The 25,453-nt window shown below is 32.6% G+C and overlaps 1 protein-coding gene across 2 annotated transcripts in view; it reads right to left on the minus strand.

The window, feature by feature from the left end:
• Positions 1–676: 676 nt before the first annotated feature.
• Positions 677–25,453, minus strand: part of CDH12 (cadherin 12) — a 969,321-nt gene continuing 944,544 nt past the window's right edge. For both annotated transcript variants that reach the window (XM_051969878.1, XM_051969879.1), the window contains 4 exons: positions 14,641–14,762; positions 10,845–10,962; positions 6,600–6,851; positions 677–1,863 (listed from right to left, as the gene is read on the minus strand). In XM_051969878.1, coding sequence (XP_051825838.1) covers positions 1,364–1,863; positions 6,600–6,851; positions 10,845–10,962; positions 14,641–14,762 — 992 coding nt within the window. In that variant the 3' untranslated portion in view covers positions 677–1,363. The remainder of the gene's footprint in view (positions 1,864–6,599; positions 6,852–10,844; positions 10,963–14,640; positions 14,763–25,453) is intronic.

Raw genomic sequence — 25,453 nt, forward strand, 5'->3', positions numbered from 1 at the left:
GGGTACAATCATTGCATCAGCCTAAATTCAAATGAAATTATGAGAATTCCCCATTTTGCCTCAGTAACTAATGAATCCCCTACAACAGACACATTATTTGAATTCATACTGTATATTTTTTGGGGGGTAGAACCAATAGCCATCTTTTACATACATATAAAGTTCCAATAGTGTGATTTCAAGTATATGAGACAACTGTGAGGAATTTATTATACACAAAAATTGGGATCTTGATTGGATTAATCTTTCTATATTTTTTCTTTCATAATACCAAGTGTCATCTTATATTTTGCTTCACTAGTCAAGGAATGCTAGGGTTGGAAATAGGTCAGATATTTAATTGTCTTATCTTTTGAACAAAATATAAATAAATTAATTGAATCTTTTTTCAGATTACCCCATGGAAAGAGAGCCTCCAGAATATTACCTTGCATAAGGTTGATAAAAAATCATTTGTTGCTTTCCCAACAATAATAAATCCAATATTCAATATTTGTTTGCTTATTTGTTTTGTTCAGGTTTGGTATAAAGGTAAATAGATGGACTCCAGCCTCAGAGAAAACTATTTCCTTCTATGTTATTATTTTGGAAAAGAGGGTAACATTTTAATGTACACCTTAATGTTAACTAATGTTAAGAGCAAACATTTCTCTAAAAATTGGGGACTTTTACATAGTGAATTTCATACTAGCATGTTTATTTCAATTTATTTCAAATGTGAGGAGAACAAATGTGATATTTTGGCATACAATTTTTTTTAAAGAAAAGAAAAACTTTTGAATTATAAATAGATGGATTCCAGAAATTCTTCTTTTTTTTATTCCCAAAGTAATTAGAAGTCAGCATGTCACTATTGCTCCTTGACATGAAGTCAGTGTCTTTGTTCTATGTCCTCTTTATCTCTGAATCATGTATCACCTTCTCAATAAAGGGCAATGTTTACCACTTTAAAAGATAAGAGTTTCAATAGGCACTTTAGTGGAATTAAGAAAAAAATCTACCACTCTTCCACCATGATGCCAGAAAGCTATCTTCTTTCTAGGTTGTCATGACACTTAATTGTAGCTAATAGGCCTGAGCTCATCTCAGTATTTCCAAAGTACAAAACAAAACAAAACAAAACAAAAACAAAAAAAAAAGGAAAAGGGGGTAATGGGGAGGGACATATTACAGTATTTATCTTCTCTTTTCAGAATCAATCCAAATTGACAATATGATAAATATAGTAATTTCCTGGAAACCAAGTAATCAAAGTAATCTTGTTCTATAAAGTTTGGGTGTTGTTATCTGTTCTCCCACCCACCCACCCCCAACTGTAGTTTCTTTTAAATTTCTCCTCTTGGTTCAATGTTAACCTCGCCATCTAGGTGACTTTGTCAGAGTTATAACTTTCTTCCTCTCCAAACATGTCTGCCAAGACTTTAAAGCGTGGTCCCCAGTCAGTCAGGTAGTCATAATCTTGGTCCGCTTCTGTAGTGCGTGAGTCTATGGAGCTGAGGGACTCTGCTACAGATCCATTGCCTTCATAGGCATATGTTGCCAATGAATCATATGGAGGTGCTGTGGGATCCACATCATTTTCCTGTAGCCTTTGATTAATGAAATCTCTTATGTCTGTGTTATCTTCCACTGGTGGTCTCTGACGAGGTAAACAGAGAGTGTCTGGTTTTATATCCCTGCGTATTTTGTTATCTTCAATCACTTTTGGATTTCTCAGGGCACCAATGTCGAAAGCCTGAGTGTCCTCCTCCCCACCTCCTTCATCATCATAATGGATAACATTGTCTCTGATGTCTTCTTTAGAGGTCATCAGGGTGTCTTTTTTCTTCTGCCTTCGCAGGGCGATATACAACACAACAATGGCTGAAACAAGACAAGAATTGTATTTTTAGACAGACAAGAAAGTTCAACTTTTGGCAGAAATGTCAATACAATCCTTCAGGTGAAAGCTAAAGAAACCCAGTTTCTTTAAAATACTCCTTATTATTATTCTATAATGTATAGTTTCTGTAACTAGCCAGTTATTTTCTATTTATTTTCTTATTTATATATTAAATCCTCATTTCCTTTGAGTACTTTGCATTAATGCCCCTAACCTGCAGTTGCCTAATATGATAGCACTTATCAAAGGCATTAAATTTTTAGTTTAATATTTCAGTAAAGTATTTGTGATAATTTAAAAAATTAAATAGGTTCTTGATTATCAATTCAGTTGTACATCTAAATTCAGCTGTACAGCTAGAATCATGGGAAATTTAATTTAGACTGATCAGTTAATTTTCACCCAGGGACACAAGATTTCTAAGAGCACCATAATTTTCCAATAGATAGGGCAACATTAAATATGTCCATACTTTGGAAGGAAGTAATTTGAGTCAATCAGATGTATATGGGTATTGCAGTATTAAGAGAGAATGAAGACCATCTGAGTCTCCAGGTATATTTTATGAAATAAAAGAATGTTAAAGACAATTAATCAGAAGTGTATTGGTAAAGGTTTAACAATCTCACTTTCTGTCTCTTTTTCTTCTTCCCTCCCTCTCTCCCTTCTCTTTCTTTCTCTGTCTTTCTCCCTATTTCTCTCTCTTTATAATTATATATAAATAATGTATATGTGTATGCGCATGAATGTATATATGTTTGTGTATGTTTCTATGTTTGTATATAAATAGGATATAATTTTAATATTAATCTTCATTATTAACATTTTCTCTATTTTTTAAAATTTTATTCAATAAGCAAAATAATAAATCAAGCTCTGATTTGAATGATTGTCTGATTTGGAGTTGAAAAGGTTCATACTGAAAATTTAATAATCAACTCCTTTCCTAATTCAGTTCTAGCTGGGACAGGGAAATATAATTTCATCATACTTTGATTTATTTACCTAACAGAGTCACACTGAGAATTGAAGAAGATAAGGAATTGGTATAAAGAGACTAAATTTCAAAAATCTTTTATAATGGAGACAATCAAGTAGAAATTCACCTATACAAGATGTGTCTGGCTGTTGACACATTCTATTTGCCTTGCAGCTTTGAGAGGGAAGAAAAAAGGAAGATAGGGAGGAGAGAAGACAATCCCTAGTGGAGACCCTTACTGGCTCTAGGACATGGATCCTGGTTCTTTATGAGGATCCACAGTAGTAGTTTAAGCCTGGATTTCATCTGACCTCAAAGTTGAAGATATGGAGGTTACATGCCTTACCCAAGTACAAACCAAAAGGGGGAATTAGCAAGATGACTACCTAAGTAGAAAAAATGGGCCAAGAGAAGAACAGGTTTGGAAAGAGTGTCTACAGTAGAAAAAGGACTAATGTTGGAGTTTAAGTATTTGGGTTCAAATTTTGCTATTAATACTAATGTAATTTTAATCAAGTCATTTAGATCTCTGAGGTTCCTCCCAAGTCTATGATACAAATTCATATGATATGACTTTGAAGAGATACTAATGGAAGAGGGGATCTAAATGGTAAGAAAGGAATTTATGGAACAGTGAATCCCAAAATAAAAGGAGAGATGATTTGTACTTTTGAGTAAATGCCTTGAATTCAAACTAAATGTTTTCTCTGGCTGACTATCCAAAGCAAACAAAACAATGCTTGTGATATCAGGAGTACAGATTCTCCAAAAACACTTGATCTTGAGTAGTTGATACCTTGAATAGTTATCCTTTTGGGGTTACCTTCCAATCTTATATTCCAAGATTAGGTTCCTCTTAAGAAAGTAAAATCACAGATTCAAGTTGATCTAGCATCTTCATTCCAGTATTTTGTTATGTTCACCACTACCTCTAGTTTGAGGATCAGCTGAAATACTGACCTAACTTTCAACTATTCAATTTCAAAAGATTGAAAACCTAACACCAAGTACCACCACAACTCTAGAGCCTGCCATCTCCAAATCAGAATCCCTACTCTGTTGGATTTGCTATTTTCAATTAAGCAGCTGGCTCCCACGCCACTGAACTATTTTGTTTCACAACATCCTTGCTAGAGAGCTGGCAATAAGGAAATAATTCTTCCCCACTACTTCCTACTTACTGTACTGTTTAAGAGGCACAAAAAAATGGTGAATTGTAAGAAGTAAATTTTTCCTTCATAGCTGGCTCTCTTCTTGACTATCTTCAGTTTTCAGTCTTTCCAAACCCAAAAGGCTAATCCATTTACTGAGTCAATATTGTCTGAGTGTGACCCTTTCAAATGCAAATAGTTTCCATAAAAGTGTACAACCCTTAAAAGGTTTGAAGACTTCCACTTACCCAGTACTTTCTGAAATTTAATCCATATAACATGGAATGAATTTATAAAATAATCACTAATTAATCAATCTGATCACCACTGCTCTCCAGCTTAGGAATTGCATCCACCTTCAAATTGAAATGTCTGATTCAAACTGTGTGTTCTGTCATATTGAGAACAAGTTCCTATGGTTAGTAGCTAGGTTTTTTGAAAATCTGGAGCAGAACCCCACCTAGTGTTAGAGTGGTGAAATAACAAAAATGTTATAAAACTGGGACTTCTGGAAACATACTCTATTCCCTAATTAATCAACTTCATTTCTAATTTTTTAGCCCTGTTTCATTTTTTAAAAAAATGTTTCCTTGAATAAGGAAGGGATACATGCATCAGACAAGACATTTTCTACAAAATTAAAAAAAAAAATTGTTGTAAATGTCTACTTATTTGTATGGCCCAAAATGAAGAGAACACAAATCATGTTTAGGAAGGGGAAAACAAAAAAAGCAGCTCTTCTATGCAGTGTGAGTTCATTGTTAATCATATTGGGGATTTGCCTGAACAATGATACTTGCATATAACAATATAATTGAAGTTTAGATGGCAAGGGACAGAATAGATTTATATATATGTCATCAAAACTGAAATGCCAATCTTTGACATTGCACCTTGTAACAAAGTGGGAAGGGGAAGTTTAAAAGACTTTCTTTGAATTTAAATGGAGAGAGGGGATAAAGGTTAAATTTGGAGGGGGACTGAACATAATTTTCACTGTATTTTCCAATTGTTTCAACAATGAACAATTTTGTTCATTGTTAAAATTCGAAGTTGCAGGCCTCTGGGGATTGAACTCAACCACAGAGAGAGAGAAAGATAGACAGAAACACAGAGCAACACAAAAAGGAGAGAGAGAAATAGAGAGACAGAGAGACAGACAGAGAGATAGAGACAGAGAAAGAGGCAGAGACACAGAGGGACACAGAGAAAGAGGCTGAGACTTTTTGAATCAGGTAGTAAATTAACAAATAAAAAGAAGTCCTATGAATATATTAGCTTCAAAAAGGACATAAGCTTCTGAAACCAAGTTCCATTCAATGTCTGGAAGTCATAATAGAAAGTATTTACTCTAATATCCTTCCTCTTCAGAATGTTTTGTGTCGCTTTGTTCCAGAGTTTAGAGCACTCCCTGATATTTAGTAGGCTCTTTATAAATAATGATTGACTTGATTGACTTTTTTATGAGAAAGATGGAAAATGAATGAGCAATTATTGCTGACAGTTCCAAATAAATAACTGTTTGAGAAAGAACTTCATTCCAGTCTTTTCTTTCTGTTTACATTCACTATGAATGTAACTATTTTCTGGAACAAACATATGCTTACAGATTATTTATTTTCTGAGCATTTACTGCTAAGAATATTTGCTAGTTCTCCAATGGAAGATTTATGAAAAGTCCTAGATATAAATTTCCCTATTTGCAGTTGTCATGAAAGGACTGCAATCTGTATCAGTGGAGAGAGCATCCACACTGATAAGATCATGAATCCATCCACAAAGGTAAAATTAGAAACTAAACTCAAAACATTGTGTGGGTGTGGGCATGGGTGTGGGTGTGGGTATGGGTATTATAAGGACTTTCATTGAGAAAGGAACAAAAAAGCCATACTACTCCAGACCACTAAAAAGGACCCATTGGGTATCTTGTCCAAACCTTTCATTTTAGGATGGAAAAAAGCAAAAGGAGCATATATTCATCAAGACATACTACATGTTAGGCATTATACTAAGCACTTTTTTTTTTTACTGATATAATCTTATTAGCCCCATTTTACAGTTGAAACATTGAGGCTAAAAGTTGCACAGGGACCCAGGGTCAGCTAAAATGTGCCTGATTTTAGATTTGAATTCAAATTTTTTCTTGACTCCAGGCTCAGTCAGTGCTCTATCCAATTGGACACTGAATATCTTTCCCAAATTTCTAGAGATAAGTAGCAGACTTTGGAACGTCAATCCAAATGTTCTGACTCCTAGTCCTCAGTTCTTTTACTACACGAATCTATTTTTAAAAAATCAAACAACAAAACTTTAATAATGATACTATTTATTGTTGGACAGGTTTAAAATTTTAACTTCATGCCTTTTTATTTCCCTGTATCCTGAAAGAAGTACTAGATTTCACTAATATTTATTGCACACTAAGAAAACTCTGACTAGTTCTCTTGGTAAAGCAAATGTGAAATTAAAGTAACTTACAAGCTGAAGTGACAGAGGTGGGTAAGGGAAGAGGTAGTGGGGGAGAGAAAAATGAAGTGACATGAGGATAGAGAAAAAAAAATTTAGGAAAAGTGTGAAATTAACCTACCTAAGAGAATAACTATACAAAGTAAGATTGCAATCAAAGCACCAGTGCTGAGTCCTACAGGTAGAAAAATTGCCTCCACGTTGCAAGACAGGATGGTACCATCAGAATCACATCTACAGACTCGAATAGTCATTGTATTTGTGCTGCTCTGGACTGGGTAACTGCTGTCTTCGATCACCACTGGGAGAAAATAAAACTCTTGCTGCCTGCGGCTGTATCCATTTCTTCTAGTTTCAATTCCAGCTGTGTTGTCTACAAAACATGACATTTGTGACACAATGGTTACTATAGACTTCTTTAATAAAGTAAAGTTAGTGCCTGTTAAACAAGAGCAAGTTGTTCTTAAGACAGTGAATTTATTTTTATTTTTGCAGTTTCCCACAAACCTTGTTCTATTCTTATCAATGCTGTCAAATTCAAATCCAAATCACAGGTAATCTAAGTAATCTTGTAGGGAGAAACGCATTTCTATTTTTATCTATTAATCCCTCTTGGCATGACAGCTCAAATTTCAGAGAAGAGAAAATAAAAAGAAAAGATTTTCTTTATTTATTAACTAAGAAATGAATTACAGTGAGGTATTTCTTTTTGGCTTTTCTTGTTGAAATTTCGTCAGGGGAATAATATTTTTGTTGAACATTTTTCATCCCACAAAATAGCAGGTTAAAACAATGTGTGAATCCCCATAAAGGTATTCTTGCTATGAACTGATGATTAAAAATATAACAAGAATGGATTGAACACTTGAGAATGATACTTGATGTGATCCACAGTTCCCAAAATACCGCTCCATCTTTTCCCAGTAGGAATCAGGTGTCATTACTTTTTTTCTCATCTGAATAGATGCTTTCTTTTTTATGCTTCAGTAAAATACGGCCATTTGGAAAGCAAAGGAATAAAGTGACTAGCTTTCTTCATGTGGTAAAGGCTCTAGATGTGTGTGTGTGTGTGTGTGTGTGTGTGTGTGTGTGTGTGTGTGTGTGTGTAAATCATCATCATTTAAATAATAATCACAACTTGATATGAAACATATAAAGAAAATTAGAATAGAAAGGGACCTTAGAGACCTTCTTTCCAATACCTTCATTTCCAAATTTCCAAAACAAACTGAGGCCTTGTGAAAGGATAAAACTTGCACAAGATAAGACAAAAATTTGGAGAAACTACAACTAAAACTCCAACACAGTGCTTTCTCCCCAATATAGCATTGCTTTTCTTTAAAGTAGTTTCTATATACACAAAAATAGAAAGTTACTACAATTATTTCTACAATTTTAGTCAGTAGGATATTTTAACTTGATCATCTGGGAAATTTAGACCAATGCATTTGTTTTGTAAATAATTGTCTCATTTCTGTATATTGCTACATGTGTTGGAATAACTTAAGTGTTTATATGCTATTGTTTGATTCTGGTAGTTTTAAGAACTCCAGTGTTTTACTAAGAGGTCTGAGATTCTATTACTACAGCTATGCATAACATTAACACTGAGATAAGAGGTAATGGAGTTTCAACAAATGTACATATTACAAAAGTTTTCCATGAGATAAATGATAATATTGAGAAAAATTGCTTTTACTTTTTATTTTAGACATACTTTAGTCAAGCAACTTAGCTGTTGATAAATTTCTGTGCATGCATTTATTTATCTGTACCTAACTATACATATACATATCTACAATTTGTATATGTGTATATATCTGGGTATACATTTACATATATGTATATAGAGATATTATATGTTTTATTAAAAATATATAAATTGCCTATGTGCTCAATATTATACTAAGTGTGTGGAGAATAAAAATAAGCATAAAACATAATCTTTACCCTGAAAAAAAATAATGGTAGATTTGATAAAATTATACTTTCTATATACATAAAATAATAATTAACATCACAGATTAAAGTGAGGTCAGTGAAAATAAATCTATAGACAATAACTCCTCAAAAAAGTAGCTCATAATAAAGGAAAATCATTGTGCCATGGAGAATAATTATTACTATAGTAATTTCTCCAGTACTTATCTGTCTTCTTATTCTGTTACAAAGGTCAAGAGATGAGAAATAGTCTGTTATTACTTAGACTAATTATAAACAATATATCCCTATAAGAGTAAAAGTCTTTATAGTTTTTTTTTAATACATGAAAACAAGGCACAATAACCTAAAAAAACAGATTTAGTGTTGTGTTTTGTAAATACAGCCAATCTTTAATTGTAAACCAAATTATAAACCAAAGTTTGTACACGTTTTCCAAAAAACCTTCATCATTCTAAAAATCACTATTAGACTCCAGAAACTTAGAGCAGAATCAAGAAAGTAAAGTAGCAGAGAGCAGTACAGTGAATTCCCCTTCAAAACTCCTCTATTCGGATCTAGAAAAGATATTAGATCAAATTTTAATGAGAAAATACAAGAAAATGTCACAGTATGTCATTTTTCCAGCATCAGTCAGTATAGGTAGTCAGCCACAGAGTGATCCATGATAGAATGTGGTTACGATCAGCAGTGGGTGGAAGAGTTCAAGAATACAGGAAGAGATTACGACTAAAGCAATGCAGGTTCCATAAAAGGCAATATAGGATACAGAAACAAGTGTCATAAGACACATTTGTCATTTCCTACTTAGTTATAGGTCACAGACAAAGCATAGTCTGTGGAAGAGGACCTATCCCTGGTGATGATATTTCAGTGTAAAGAGAGGCTGCAAGCCCCATTCTGAGATGAACAATTTCAGAAGCAAATAGCAGCAGTGTGACTGACTTCAGGAGCAAAACAGGGTCTCAGTTCTAACTTCAGTCCATTCTGAAGCATGAAAAGGAATAGTCAAGGTACCAAAGAGATATTGTGACTCAAAACCAGTAAATCTTATAAACGGATAGTGGCTAAATCAAAAAGCAATCTAGTGTGGTTCATTCCCACAGCCAGCTCAAGACCAGTCACAGCTCAGAACAGCAGTGATAATAAGACTTTGCCCTCTTACACCATTTTCAGATCTCTGAAAGCTTGTAAATCTGACCTTTCTCTGAAATGCTTAAAGATTTAATTTACCAAGAAAGTAATGACTGAATCATTTCAGCCGTTCCTCCAGAAGAATGTCAGAGTCTATATCTAGTATCAAGTGCAAGGAAAAAAGCTAGAAGAATGAGCAAACAACAAGAAAAAGAATGCCACCATTAAAAACTATTATTGTGTCAGGAAAACAGAAGACACAAAGAAAAAGAGAATAACTCTAAAATATTGTCAAGCAAAATCTCAAAGAAGAATAAAACTTGAGGGAAAAAATCAACTAAAATTACTGGATGAAATGAAGCAAGCAACTGTTTTATTTTTTAAGAGTTAAATTTTTTAAAAAATTTAAAAACTAAAAGAAAAAAATAAAGAAATGAGAACTATGGAAGAAATAATTGGAAAAATAGTTGACACTTTGGCACAAAAAATATAAAACCTTGTTTAAGAAACAACTCCCTAAAAATTAGAATGGACCAAATAGACATTGATGACTCCATGATAGAATAAGAAATATTAAAAACAAAATCAAGGCTAAAAAATAGACAATAATGTAAGACAATGTAGTTCATATCAAAAACCACTGATTTGGAAAACCGATCAAGGAAAAAATACAAGAATTATTGGACTATTTAAATTTGATCACCAAATAAAATATAGACATCACATTTCAAGACTTAAAAGAAAAATACAGATTTCTTAGAATTAATGGGGAGAAATAAAAAGAATTCACTAAAAGAAACCCCAAAAGAAAAACTTCCAGGAACATCATAGTTAAAATAAAGAGCTTCCAGGTTAAAGAAAACTCCCTCAAATAATGCAAATCTTGTTTGAGAGAATTATTTGGGGTACTGAGAAATTAATTGACCTCTTCATAATCACAGTCAGTATTTGTTATTGTTTTGGAGATCAAGTTTTTCTGATTCCTTGTAAAGTTTTCTCTCCATTGTACCACTGCTTTTCATTTCATGCATATATGAAGCAAGTGTCTCACCTTCCAAAAAAGGTCATTGAATCACTTGATTCATCAAAGGATTATACCCAACTCTTTCTATAGAATTTCTGTGGAATTAATATGACTGTTTTGTATTAAGCTTTGGCGCTTTCCCCCCCCCATTCTGGCAATAGTGAGTTTTCATATTTTATAAACTTCAACAATTTTGTGAAATGAACTAAACTCTTATTATTTTATGGAGTATGTGAGAAAAGGTCACATTTAGGTGGTTAAACTTACTTCTGTAGTCACGGACTGTAAAATTAGGTTTGATGGCAGCCTCAGGTGATAATCTAAAGGAGAATTGTTGCCCAGCAGGTGAAAGATCTCGGTCTGCAGCACTGATGATCTGAATTACCTGAAACAAAGTTGAAATTAAAAATGAAGGCAGTCAGCCTTTTCAAAAGAACCTTCCTCTCAAAATTTTAATGAGCTTATTTAATGAAACTTTGCAAACCAGTTTCTTACATGCAATTTTCATAGCCAAATATCTAAAGAGTTATATATAGTAAATAGCTGACACACTGACAGAATAGAAAGTAATTCCTATGAGATGGGTTCATTTTAGTTCAGTTTAGTTGGCTCAACTAAATAAACATTTATTAAGAACCCACTATAAGGCACTAGAGACATGCAGACAAAAAACTTGCAAACATTATAAAACTTAAAAGCTTTCAACTTACATGAAAAATAAATATGATAATTTTTAAATGGCATTTAATGTTTTACTTCAAGTTAAATAAAATAAATGTTTTCATCTATTTTAAATGAAAATAAAAATCTAATAGGGAAAATTAAGAAAATTCAAGTTTTTCTATTTGCAATGTTATCTGTTATTGGCTCTGTCATTATGTCACTATGACTAAACATCAGTCTTCAGTAATTCTCTGGTTTAGAAACATCTAGATAAATGAAAAAGAAGAACTAGAGCTACAATAAGATTTTAATAAGATATGCAAAAAAAAATGGCAAAGATGACCAAAAAAAGGCAAAAGGATAAAAGCTAAAGTGGATGTAAGAAAACTAGCATATTGATGCACTGTTGATGGTCCTGTGAATGGGTACCACCATTCTTAAGGAAAATTTGTAATTATATACAGAAATTTATTCAATTCTGCATAACCTTTGACCCTACTTTCTAATAGTTATAGACAAAAGAGACTAGAGAAAGAAGAAAATATCCTTTATATACAAAACTATTTATAGGACCTTTTTTTGGTGTCAAATAAAATAAAATAAAATGGTACCCAAACACTGAGGTATATTGATATGATAGAGAACTGTAGAGTTGTAAGAAATGAAGAAATAGATGATTTCAAAAGACAAAGACTTAGAACTGATATTGAATTGAATCGATAAAGACAAATTCCATACATGGTAAGTATGACATATGAATTTAATATGCATGATATGGTAACTGTGTATATGAAGTTAAAGAGTGAAGTGAGAAAGAAACAGAAAAACATATATAATATACATCATATATATGTATATGTATACATATATCATAATGTCAATAAATATGAATAATTTTTAGTATTTTTAAATGATGAACGAAATGACCAGAAATAGTATAAAATATATAAAATAAAAATATCATAAAAACAATTTTGAGAGCTGTAAGGATTGCAGTCCATACAATGACCATTCATAATTCCAGAGGACTAAGGATAAAATATGCTATCACAGAGAGGTAATTGATTTAGGATAAAGAATGAAATATTTACCTTTCTATATACAGAAAAGAGGAACATTTGTTTTGCTCAATTATGCATATGTATTGTAAGAAATTTGCTCTCCGTCTCCCCATTATTGTGGGGCAGATGATAGGAATATGAAAAAAAATAGAATTTTTTAAATAAAATGGTTGGGATGTGCTTTGTATATGATATATTATAATACCTTTCCAAAGAAGACACTGTATTATTAGTTTGTCCTAACTATTTTGCTTTGTTATCAGAGATTTCACACAAACCGTGTTTGCAAATTAAAAAAGGCATCAATAAAACTTAAAATGTAAATATTTTTAAAAATACTTCAACATGGTGGTAAGATCTATTTTCCCTTATATAAAGATTTTACAGAATGGTAAGCCTTTTTAAAATATGTAAGAAGCTTCACTGGACAAAGGAAAATCATTTAATAATAGCAAGGAAAGAGCTCTTCATAAAACCTAGAGGGAACGTCCCTGGAGATAAGACCAGAAAGCAAGAGCTCATTAATTCAATAGTTTCCAGATCAAACTCAAGAGTCACCTACAACTCAGTGTGGAAGGAATTGTTGCTCTAAATATAAAATGTGTTCTATAGGAAAGGATATGCCCCTGAAAAAGTTAGTAGGAAAGAGTTTCTAGAGGTTCAGATTATTCTTTCTCACATCCAAACATAAACTCTGAATGGGCCAATGAGGAAGGTACCAAAAAAAAAAAAAAAAAATGTTTGTTAATCCTCACTGCGTAAAAAATGAACACTGGATGATATGAAGAGTGGATTGAGCTCATCTATTAATAGGTTTTACCCTTGTGTCTTACTCTCAGGTCACTAGAGAAGCAGTAAATACTATAAATTGTCTTAGCCCAAAATTGGTTCCTTAATGATATGAAAGTGGATAAAATTTCCTAAAGTCCTATAAAGGACTGATTTTTGCTATGTCTTTGTAACAAAAGATACTCAGACTATAGTAATCTTACTTTGATTATTTTCATTACCTCAGAGGCCAGATCAGATTTTAAATGGTGACAGATTTTAAGACAAAATTGTATTAATGCATTCACATTTTTTTCCTATGTGAAAGAATTATGCCACATTGAATGTTTTGATCACAACTAGATGTGGCTTTTCTCATTGTGAAAAATTTCAATGATTCAATTAGTTATTCACAGTGTGACAGTGTACCTACCTATAATAAATAAATAAAATTAAGAGGTCAGTTAATTATTTGTCTACCACAAGTAATCAAGTATTTATCTACCAATCTTAAAAAAGTTGCAGATTTGAGGAATTAAAATTTTCCCCAAAGACGCTTATGGAATCATAATTTTCATTAAGAAAAATGTGACATTTTAAATTTGCATTGTTCATTTTATTTAATCTTAATAAGGTAATTATAATTCACATGACTATAATATAAAAATTCTAGCATAACTAATTTGTTAATTCCAAGATAGAATTATGTTAAACACCAACTTCTTAAAATAGCTTAATAGGTATAAATTCAAACTTTTTTCAGTATTTTCAAATCAATATTCTAAATCACAAGATGAGAACAATTCAAAATACAGTAACTGGTTTTCAGTAAAACATATTTTACGTACAAACATAAATATATATAAATCGTTTACCTAACAAGCATTTAGATGATGTGGGGTGTGGGGGGAACACTATAATTTTCTTGAGAATAAAGCAAGCAATTTAATCTGATGCCTCCAAAAGGGGAAGGATAGGCAAGTCTTTTTGTCTCAATAATCTCAATATTTAATGTTTAAGATGTTACTTCCTAAAACCCCTAGTGAAAATAGAATAACTTTCTAATAAATCACTATGAAGCATTTTTAATGACCACTTAAAAGGTGATATATAGCACAATCCTTGTTTGTCCCCTAGGGGTGGCATAGAATGTATTTTGAGGAATCCTGGTGGGATGTGCTCTTTTTCTAACTTGCCTTGCTGATAATAATGATGTTTTTGTGGAGACATTATACATCAGAGCAGGTCCACATATTGCCAGAAAACTCTTGCTGTGAGAATTGAACAAGGTGATATAGGGGCTATATTTTATGACCCTTAAAGCATACATTTGAGTTTATGCCTATTAGACTAATTCAAGAAGTTTTTGTTTAAACTAATTATATCTTGAAATTAACAGATTTATTTATGTTACAAAGTCTTAAGGATGGTGAGGATGATGAAGATAACATATTTTCTCCCCTTCCTTATGTAGTGTTATATAAGGATTCCTTTGTGTATTCTCCTGAGAATGGCCTATGAAGATATTTTTAACTGCTTCAGTGAATCAGATGTCAATATTGGTGGAATACCTGTCCTGGTTTAGCATTTTCACACACTGCTGTCTCATATGGTACAGAAATTTCTGGAGGAAATTCATTGACATCCAGGACATTAATAAGAACGTTGACTTTGCTGGTTAGTGATGGATTACCTATTAGAAATAAAGGAAAGGGAAAACAAAATATATCAGGAACTGGTGAGGCATTATTTGTACTACAAGTGTTATTCACATATCAGAGTTTGTGTGAATGTCATATATTTTACAAAATTTTTGAAAATCACTTGAAGAGACAAGAATGAAATGTCATTAAAATAAAATATCTGTCAATGTACAAGAAGATAGTTTCAATGTATTAGATATTTTAAAAGATATCAATTAAAGAGGCAGTATAGAGAAAGAATATTGAACTGAGACTTTTAATACCTGAATTTACTAATCCTTGACAATGCCACTAACTGGTAGTGACCTTGGTCATTGCATTTAATCTTTTTTGATCTCAGTTTATTTATCTGTAAAAATAAAGGGGTTAGGTTAGAACCTGTTGTCATACCTACAAGGCTAGAAGGGAATTTAGAGGTCACAGAAGTTGACTAACTCAATTTATAAATGAAGAAATTGAACCTCGGAGATAATAATTATCTAACCTGAATTTCAATCCAATATTGCCAGTTACCTATTATTCATTCAAACTGTATAATCAGGAAGCATCTCTAATTTATCATGTTTAAAGCAAAATTCATTATCTTCCCTACAAATGCATCCATTTCCCAAATTTTCCTATTTCAGTCAAAGCTACCACCATTCTTCCTATCTTTCAGATTTGTGACTCTGATGTCATATTGGATTCCTCATTTTTCTTCATCCAATGCATCCAACAAATTTCCAAACATTGATATTTTTTACTTTTACACACTTATCATTTCTGGTTCCTTCTTCTCTATTCACACAGTTGCCATCTTAGGTCAGGCCTTTATCACCTTGCACCTATATTATTGGAAAAGCTTCCTAATTTGTTTGCCTGATTCAAATATTTATCCATTTCAGACTGTATTTCACATTGCTGCTAAATTCCCCTTAAACACAAATCTATGTCATTTCTCTATTTAATAAACTCCAGTAATTTCTTAACTGCCTTTAGGATCCAATATATATATTACTTAGCTTTTGAAGTCTTTCATAACCTTGGCCCAATATATCTTTCTAGTCTTTTTAATTACCTTCCTCCATTCTACAATCTCAGAAAAATCCATCCTATGTACCCTCACTAAGGGTACTCCACTTCTCATTTACATGCTTTTGCACTGACTGTCTCCATGCCTAGAATATTCTTTCTTCTCATTTCCATCTAGCAGAAAGTATCCTTTCTATTAAACTTCAGCACAAGTACCATCTTCTTACATGAACCTTTTACTGATCCCTTAGTGACTCTTCCAAACCACCTTTATACTACTTTATAATTATTGGTATTTATCCTCTTTCTATTTAATATTCATTATGCATCTATTTGCCACATACATTATATGTATGTATACAAATGCATATGTACACACACACACATATATATATAGATATAATCATGTATATATGTGTGTATATGTGCTCCAATATCCTTGCTAAGAAAACTCCATAGACAATAGGATCCACAGAGTCACGATGAGTCAGACAGGCCTGAACAACTAAATAGCAACAATACATAGACACGTGTGTCTATGTATGTATGTATGTATGTGTATATATATTTATATATATTCACATACACACACATAAATGTGTGTATCTGTGTTTCCCCCCTTTCCTATTAGAATGTAAGCTCTTGATAGAGTTTGTTTCCTTCATGAGAACTAACAAAGAGCCCAATACATAATGAGTGCTTAATAAATGGTGATTGCTCAGTGTCACACAGCTAGAAAGTGTTCTGAAGTAAGATTTTAACTCAGGTCTCTAGTTTCAGGATTCTATTATACCATGCTGTCTCTTTCAGGCAGATCTTTATGGATCCTTCTAGCTCTAAAATTCTATATAATTTTTTCCCCCACAATAAATTTTCTGCATCCTGTATTTTCAAAAATTTCAAAGTTAAAACATCCCCATATATTTAACATATTTAAATTACCCCCAAATTTCCTTGGTCTCCAAAACAAAGACATTATAGTTATCTTTGAATTTATTTTAATAGTTTGAAGTGTATATGTATATTCTATATTAAACAAACAAACAAACAAAAAGATTGCTGGGTATAAAGCCTGGGGGAAAAATTACCTCTTAAGCAGTGTCTTAAGAAACTGTCAGGGGTTTTACACGGGTTATTTCTGTTATCTTCCAGTATAATTAGCACCAAATAACCTTCTGTTCTGTGTTGTACTACCTGGAAGGCATTTTCTGGGTGACCTCTGGGGCAAACTGCAATTTTTTATATTTTGGTGTTGCAGGAAGGGAATAGCTTCATTATTTGTTTGTTAGACATAGAAACCTACCTAGTGGTCTAGTATGAGGAAAATTGGTCCAAGTCAATTTTGTTAAGGTCATTTAACCTTGCTTCTGGCACCAGTACCTTGATTTTATCAGTGCTAGAGATGGATAAAGATCAGAGTTTTGGGGATTCGGTGTCTCCTAACAAAGCCAAAAAATAGAATGTTTCTTGTTGAGTTCTCATTAACAGATAAATCTGAGCCCTCCAAAGAAATACATTCTGTTCACACAGAATACAAATGAAAACACAATGACAATAATTATCTGGTTCCTTGTAAAGACAACTAAAACAGACACAAAAATGTGTGTGTGTGTGTGTGAAAGCATTATATTATGTCTATGTGTATGTATATGTATTATGTTTGTATGTATTTATTTTTCACACAAATAAACCAGCCTGCTTCCTTATAGATTTTTAGTTGGAAAATATTATAGTCACTCTTCATTTTATACTTGTAGATCAAGTCACAGATTCATAAGAGCATAAATGTGTGTTCACTTGGAAAATAAATATTTTTTAGAGAAGGTGATGTGAAGGTAGTCAAGAATTTTTAATAAAACATTTGAAGTGACATAAGTGCTCATGTTTATCTCAGAAAGCTTTTTGGAAATCCAGCTAGCTAGCTAGCTATAGTTGTCTGCTTTTGATGGGAAACTTTGCCAATTGTGACTCCTCTCTTTTCTCCCCATAACAAAATTATTTTAATATATATGAAATATGTGTGTGTGTCTATCTATATTATATACATAAACCTTTAGGAATGCGTGTATGTATTTTTCTACGTGTGTGTTGATATATTTTGACTCAGATATCTATGTGAAATTAAACAAGTCAATTAATCTTTGTCTCCTATACAAAATGAAATAAATGAATTAAAAAATCTTGGTAATCTATTAGACAATCTCTATAATCTCTTGTAGCTCTGTTAATGCCTGTATGAAACGATGTGTACAGACACACACACACACACACACACACAACACACACACACACATATACACACATATACACACAGATTTTCTAGAGAATCAATATCATAGGCCTATTATAAAATCTGGCACATAGTAATCATTATATAAATCTTAGTTATTATTATTGTCATTATTAATTTCCTGATTTTATTATGTTATTAATGAGTTTGCTATCACTACTAAAGCCTATAGAAATTAAGAGATTTTGAAAAAACATATTCCCACAGGAAATAGTACTTTTCTTAGGAAAATAATGGAAATTACCAGTTCAATCAAAAGTACTTACTTCTAGATTGGTTGTATTGGAATGTGGTTGCTGTGTCCCTGTAACTATACCTATGTCAATAACCACACTCTGAACTCCCTTCTCTCCTAGAATTGTAAACTCCTTACCCTTATTAATATTTCAACTTTGCATTACTCCCAATTTATATTTTGACCTCAACCTAGTTGTAAATATATATAATCATCAGTCATATTTCTTTTCATTTAGTTGGGGAATGAGATTATGGGATCATGGCACTGTGCAGTTCCCTCCTTCTATAAAAAAGTAAAAAATATATATCTTAAAATATACAAAGTATTTGGATAATCCTTCAAAAGTTCTAATAGCTCCAAGTAAAGGCACATTCAAAACATGGAAAATAATAACCTCCATAAAGGTAAAGAGATAGATTGTGGATTTTGTAATCTGTGCAATGACAAATAGACTAGGGTGACTGAAAAACAACCTAAAGAGTTACTTGAAATAAACTTAAAGAGATAAAATAGATTCTAAGGCAGTCATATTCTAAAGGATTTTAAAGGCCAAGATGAAGGGTTTGTTCTTCATCTTAAAGACAATAAGAACCATTGAAGGTGGTGAATAAAGTAATTAAATATGAGCTACAGAAAGATTATCCTAGTAACTGCATGAGAGATCAATTATTAAGAGACAGACTTAATTGAGTTGAGTTCAATGAGGGTTCTTTCAAAAGAACCTGAATTAGGATGATCATTATGTCATTTGATAAAGAGGAACAAATGTAGAATTGTGCTAATACAAAATTTATCAAATGATTTGACATAGCAGGGATGGAGTGAAGAGGGCGGAGGGAGAAGGAAAAAGGACTCCACAGTTATAAACCTGGGTGACTAGAAGCATGGTGATGCTCTCAATGAAATAGAGAGATTTGGAAGAGGTATGATTCAGCTCTAGAGGAAAAGATAATGAGTTTGGAATGTCACAAGATATCTAGTTGAAGATTCTCACAGAATGTTGGAAAAATTGGTACTAATGTTTAGGAGTCAGGTTAGGTTCTGGGAATCATATGCATTATTATCCATGATTAAATGAGAAAATCACCAAGAGAGGTTATTTGAGAGGGGAAATACCCAAGGACAGAGCTTTTGAAGACATCCATGATTAGGGTTACAACGTGTGTCATTGTCAAGCAAATGAGGTGAATCAGGAAATAAATGCATCCTGAAAACACTGGAAAGAATTCAGAAGGAGGAGATGGTCTGTAATATCAAATGATACAGAGAAATGAAGAAACTTGATGGCTGAAATAAGGCCATTTTGTTTAGTTTGGGGGGGAAGGGGGTTGGTTATTCTGTTTTGTTTTGTTTTGCAATTAACCTCTTCAAATTTGAATTTCCACATGTAAAAGGGAATAACAATATATGCTGTGCTTTAAAGGATTCCTATTAATTTCAAATAAAGACTTATCTTTATATTTCAGTAATCCATGGCTTCATAAGGGTAAATGCAAAGCTAATGTAAAATCCATCTTCTCTGAACTTTAGTAAAACATCAGAGACTGGGGATGGGGTGTGGGGAAGTGTCATCAATAAGTGGCCAGTGAAGAATCCTTAAGGAAATAGTTAGACATATCCATGTGTGATAGTCTATTGCTGAATCCATACTTAGGAATTTGTCGCTTGGCAGGAATTGTCAAAGCTTGGTCTAGCCTTTGAGCTATGAATTCTGTTCTATGCCACAGGGCAGAAGCAAACATGACTATAATAACAGGAAATATAAGTATAAGTTATTATCAGCATTAGTGCCTTAATATTATGTTGATAAATATTTGGTGCTTAATTTTTAAACTTCTTTGGTTATTATTGGACAACAATTAGGATGGAAAACACAAATTTGAAGTCTACAGCCTGAATTGCAACTCTGAAATGTAGAGAAATATCTTCATCATTATAAACCTTAAGACTGAACTACAATAATACAAGTAGAGGAGATAAATAATTTATTCAATACTTGCTCTTTAAATCAGATCTTTTAGATTACAAATTAAGTAGAACAAGATCTAATAATAGCATAGCCCTTGCTGTAATTTCATGATCTGTGCCTAGACTGAACAGGTTTTTTATTTTAATGATTTAAATTATTCATTGATCTCTACATTTGGGAACATATTATATATTTTAGATATTTCAGTTGGGCAATTGCTGTCCTAATAAGGAAAAAAAATTAACACAGTCTATGAAGAAGAGACTTTTAATCATCAGCCACAATTTTGGGCTGATATGATAGGATATGATAAACATTACTATAGATTTTAAGTAGAGCAACTCATGGAAGCCCTGAGGGAACTTTTAAAAGCAATCTAAATTGGGGGCAGAAAGAAGCAGTGGCATAGAAGACACAGAGCTGATGCCCAGAAAATCTCTGGTCCTCTGAATGTTCACTTTTGTTCCACTTCAAAGATACTCATAGAACTAACAAGACCCAAGCTAACTTCCAATACTTATTCAACAATTTGTTGTTATTTTTAAAGTAATTTATAACTTCACATGAACAATATTATATGAATGGGGAAAAAAGGCTTTAATTTTAACTTACAACTGAAGAAATGGGTTACTGGTCAGCCAGGAAGCAAGGACCTGCCTTTTGTCATTATTAATCATTATTTCAAAATGACACAACATTTATATTCATTATCTCCCCTAATTTAATTTACCAGTACCTTTTTTTAAGTAGGAAAATTGACCATGAATACTTTGAGGTTAGTTTATTCTATAAAAGGAAAAGAAACTAAACTCTTTGTACAGAATTTTTATGAGAAGACAGTACTAGCAAGGAAATAATTCTTCATAGGCTAATTTTAGGCTGATATATATATATATATATATATATATATATATATATATATTCCTGGACCTGAACACTTATATGTGGTTTATAGCGTTCATTATATAATTTGACTTACAGCAATCTTGTGAGATACAAACTATCATTATTCTCATTTTACAAGTGAGAAAAAATGAGGCTGAGGAAGAATCACTGACTAGCAAAGGGGTCACACAGCTAAAGAAGTAGAACCCATGTCATACTGATCCAAATGCAGTATTTTATCTACTATGCTAAACTACCTCTCACTGGAACAGCAAAATCATGCTTAACTTGAAGTTTATACCTTGGTAAAACCTTCTAAAAATTCCAATTCTAATTTTTTAAATTAAAAATTACTTTTTTATTTTTCAAAATACATGCAAAGATAAGTTTTCAAAATTCACCCTTGCAAAACCTTGTGTTCCAAATTTTTCTCCCTCCTTCATCTCCTCTCTTCCCTAGATAGCAAGTATTCTAGTATACATCAAGCATGTGCAAATCTTGTAAAAATATTTCCATGTTTATCATGCTGCACAAGAAAAATGAGATCAAAGAAGAAAAAATAAAGAAAAAAAGCAAGCAAACAATAACAAAAATGGTGAAAATACTATTTTGTGATCCATATTCAGTCCCCATAGTCCTATCTCTGGATGCATATGGCTCTCTCCATTATAACTCTATCAGAATGGGCCTGAGTCACCTCATGGTTGAAAAGAGTCAAGTCCATCACAGTTGATCATCACATAATCTTGTTGCTATGTACAATGTTCTCTTGGTTCTACTCAATTCATTTAGCATCAGTTTATGTAAATTTCTCCAGGCCTTTCTGAAATCATCCTACTGATCATTTCTTATAGAACAATAATATTCCATTGCATTTATATATCATATATCATAACTTATTCAGCCATTCCCCAACTGATAGGTATCCATTCAGTCTCCAGTCCCTTGCTACAAAAAGAGCTGCTACAACATTTTTATAGCATTTTCCTTTTTATGATCTCTTTGGGATACAGATTCTAATTCTCTAATCAATAGTGATATAAAGCATTTTTACACAACTAGAAATGGCTTTAATTTCTTCATCTGAAAATTGCCTGTTCGTATCCTTTATAAAATGTCCAAATCTAAAGTCTCACCATCACATGGAGGAAATGAAGAGGGAGTGTATTCTAAGCATGAGAGGCAAACAATACAAAAGCTTAGAGGTTGAAGAGACATAAATATATTCTTTCACTTCTGAATCATCTTTATCTTTTTTTTCCCTCTGAGGCAATTGGGGTTAAGTGCCGGGACTTGCCCAGGGTCACACAGCCAGTTAAGTATTAAGTGTCTGAGGCCACATGTGAACTCAGATCCTCCTGACTTCAGGGCTGGTGCTCTATTCACTGTGCCACCTAGGTAGTCCCCCAATCATCTTTATCTTTGCCCCTGGAAAACAACTTTCTTCTCAATTACCCTGTGACTTAGATAAGGTAAATATTATTGTCCCATTTTGTAAATAATGGAGATTTTATTCTAAAGCAAAACCTTTTTCAGTTTTACCCCTTTCATCTGAGAAATTTTTACATGACCTATTTTTTACTAGGTCTACAAATCAAACATTTATGATAATAAATCATAATTTCACAACTCTCACATTCTTATACATGACTCCATATGGGATCACAACTGACTGTTTAAGAAGTTTTGTGGTCTAAAGAATATGGAAATAATTACAAAATACTTCCTGATTTTTTTCTTATCTGAATAATCAACACTGAAATCTTCATTCGTTTTTTTTTGTTTGTTTTTTTTTTTTTTTGGGGGGGGGGGATTGTCAGCCATCTCTATGAACACTCTTAGATTTGCTTCATTTCTGTTTCTATTCTGCTTCCTTTCTATTTCTTCATATTAAAAACATTTAAGTACACAAGCAAAGTACAATATTATTTTAAGTGATAGGAAATACAAAATGAATGAAATGTGATTCTTGCCCTCAAGGAGCTTGCAATCTAGCATAGAGATTTTTTCACATATGTAACTCTCCTGTTTATTCTGCCAATGTCATCACCCTACCTGAGAAATGTAGGAGCAGGTAGAAATTTATTCCTAAAATTGGGAGGTAAAAGGCTGAGACAGGAAATGTGGAGGAAGCAGTCATGGAAAGAGATAACTTCAGAACTTTTGAAATAGACTATTATATAATAGTGACAAGCCACATTGATTTCATTATCTTCTGTAAATCTTAGATTTATGAATGGGAAACTTTAGACATGCTAGGACATCCTAGATATGTTTTTTCATACACACAGCTAGGGAAGGAAAAGACTTGTATGGATAGAATGAAACTAATAACATTTCAGATTGGTTGAAACCGCAGCAACTTGAACAGGAAAGTGCAATGGGAGCAAAAATAGTTCAGTCAAAATGACATCTGCAGCATTCATTGTGACTCTTTTCCCCATGTTGGAGGAAGTGGTTAGGGGTTAGAAAGATAGGTGACTTCAATGTAGAAGATTAAAGTATATTGCTGTGAGAACAGATAAATGAGAATTAATGTTGATCACCATTAATATACATGATTTTATTATCTTTTATTCCTTTAATTAAACATATGTTCTAATTATATATAGAATCTGAGGAACTGAGGCAGGGGTTAATGAGATGGAGGAGATTTATTTTTTCCCAGTGGGGTCAGAATCCTACTGGGTCAATTCATACTAAACAGTCATACAAATTGGAAAAGCATTTTTATCTACAAAGAAGTGAAACTATATGAGACAATCAACTCTCTGAAAGTCAGAGAAGTTGTTGGTTAACAAAAAATGACTCTGGTGTTAGGTAGTATGCATAACAGGTTCAAGGAGTTAGTCTCAATGCCCCCTCAAGGTTACAAATTTTAAAAAAAAACATCATTACAATGCAAAATACATAATGATCAGTACATGGAAGGACTTCACAGCAGAATGAGTGAGGAATTATTTGCAACTGAGGTAATTAAGGAGGGCTTAGAATGAAAGTTCTGAATCTTGAATTAATGTGCAGATGTTCAACAGGGGTAAATCTATCAGGAGTATATGCCAAGCATAGATAATGACATTAAATGCCTCATGAAAATCCAGGTTTCAAATGCATTATGAAAATGGTAAATGAAGAGACACATGAGAAGAGCATCAGTGACAGGATCTAAACATCCTTACACTTAGGAAGAAACAGACATAAATAAACAGAGAAAACCAAAGCAGAATGTTTAGACAGCTAAGAGAAGAACAAAGAAAGGGAAATGTTAGCTGAAGAAGAAAATCTCTAGAAAATGGTATTAATGGAGGCAGTTAGGTAGTGCAGTGGATAGAGCACCAACCTTGAAGTCAGGATGACCTGAGTTCTAATCTGTTCTCAGACACTTAACACTTCCCTTAAAGTAGATTTCTATTTTAATGATCTTACAACTAGCAAAAAAATGTTGCATAAATAGTCTAACTGTGCTGTCCCTTAGCAAAAAAAAAAAAATATCTGATGCTCTTAAAAATATATTTTTTTTCTCTTTATACCTCTGAACCTTCCTAAAATACGTTGGGGTTTACTGACTAGATTTCTTTATTAAGGGAAGCCTTTACACCAAAACCAATCTGATTGCAATTGACCATCAATAGGTCCTAGGCCATGCCCCATTTGATCATTGTTTGAGTTCTGATAAACTCAGATTGAATGTAAATGGCAATCATTTCTGTTTTGGCCCTCCCAGATTCATTCATTTAGTTAGGGTTTTTGTTTTTGTTTTTTGGGGTGGCAGGGACTTGGTGAAACAGGAGATTCTTTTATCTATCTTATCTGATAAGATATTTCTAACCATCATCTGAGGAGCAGCTCAATAGCTCATTTATTTAGAATACCAATACTGGAAAAGGCCAAAATCAAAAGGATGATCACTTTAATCTTGGCTTCACTCTATGCCAAAACAATACACTTTATTCTTAACATTATGAAGGAGAAGAATGTGAAGATTCATTTGTAACAATTCAAATGTAGTCTATTGGCTCAAATAAAATAGACAAGAAATAAATTTAATGTCCTTTTATGTATGAAGCTATGAATTTTAATAACTTTCTCCCTAAAACTAACTTGAACGTATGTTCAAATCCAGTGTTGTTATTAAATCCACATTTCATTTAATCAGGTGATAATGTTTCTGAAATTTTAAAGAACATAATCTGCTTGTAGGCAATACCATGTCTTCTACCTTTGGATTCCCATAAATATCAAATACAATTTTAGGAACATGATAGGGTCTTAAACATTTTTGGATAAC

The sequence above is a fragment of the Antechinus flavipes genome, chromosome 1 (genome assembly GCF_016432865.1).
Source record: "Antechinus flavipes isolate AdamAnt ecotype Samford, QLD, Australia chromosome 1, AdamAnt_v2, whole genome shotgun sequence".
In the NCBI taxonomy this organism is placed as follows: Eukaryota; Metazoa; Chordata; class Mammalia; order Dasyuromorphia; family Dasyuridae; genus Antechinus; species Antechinus flavipes.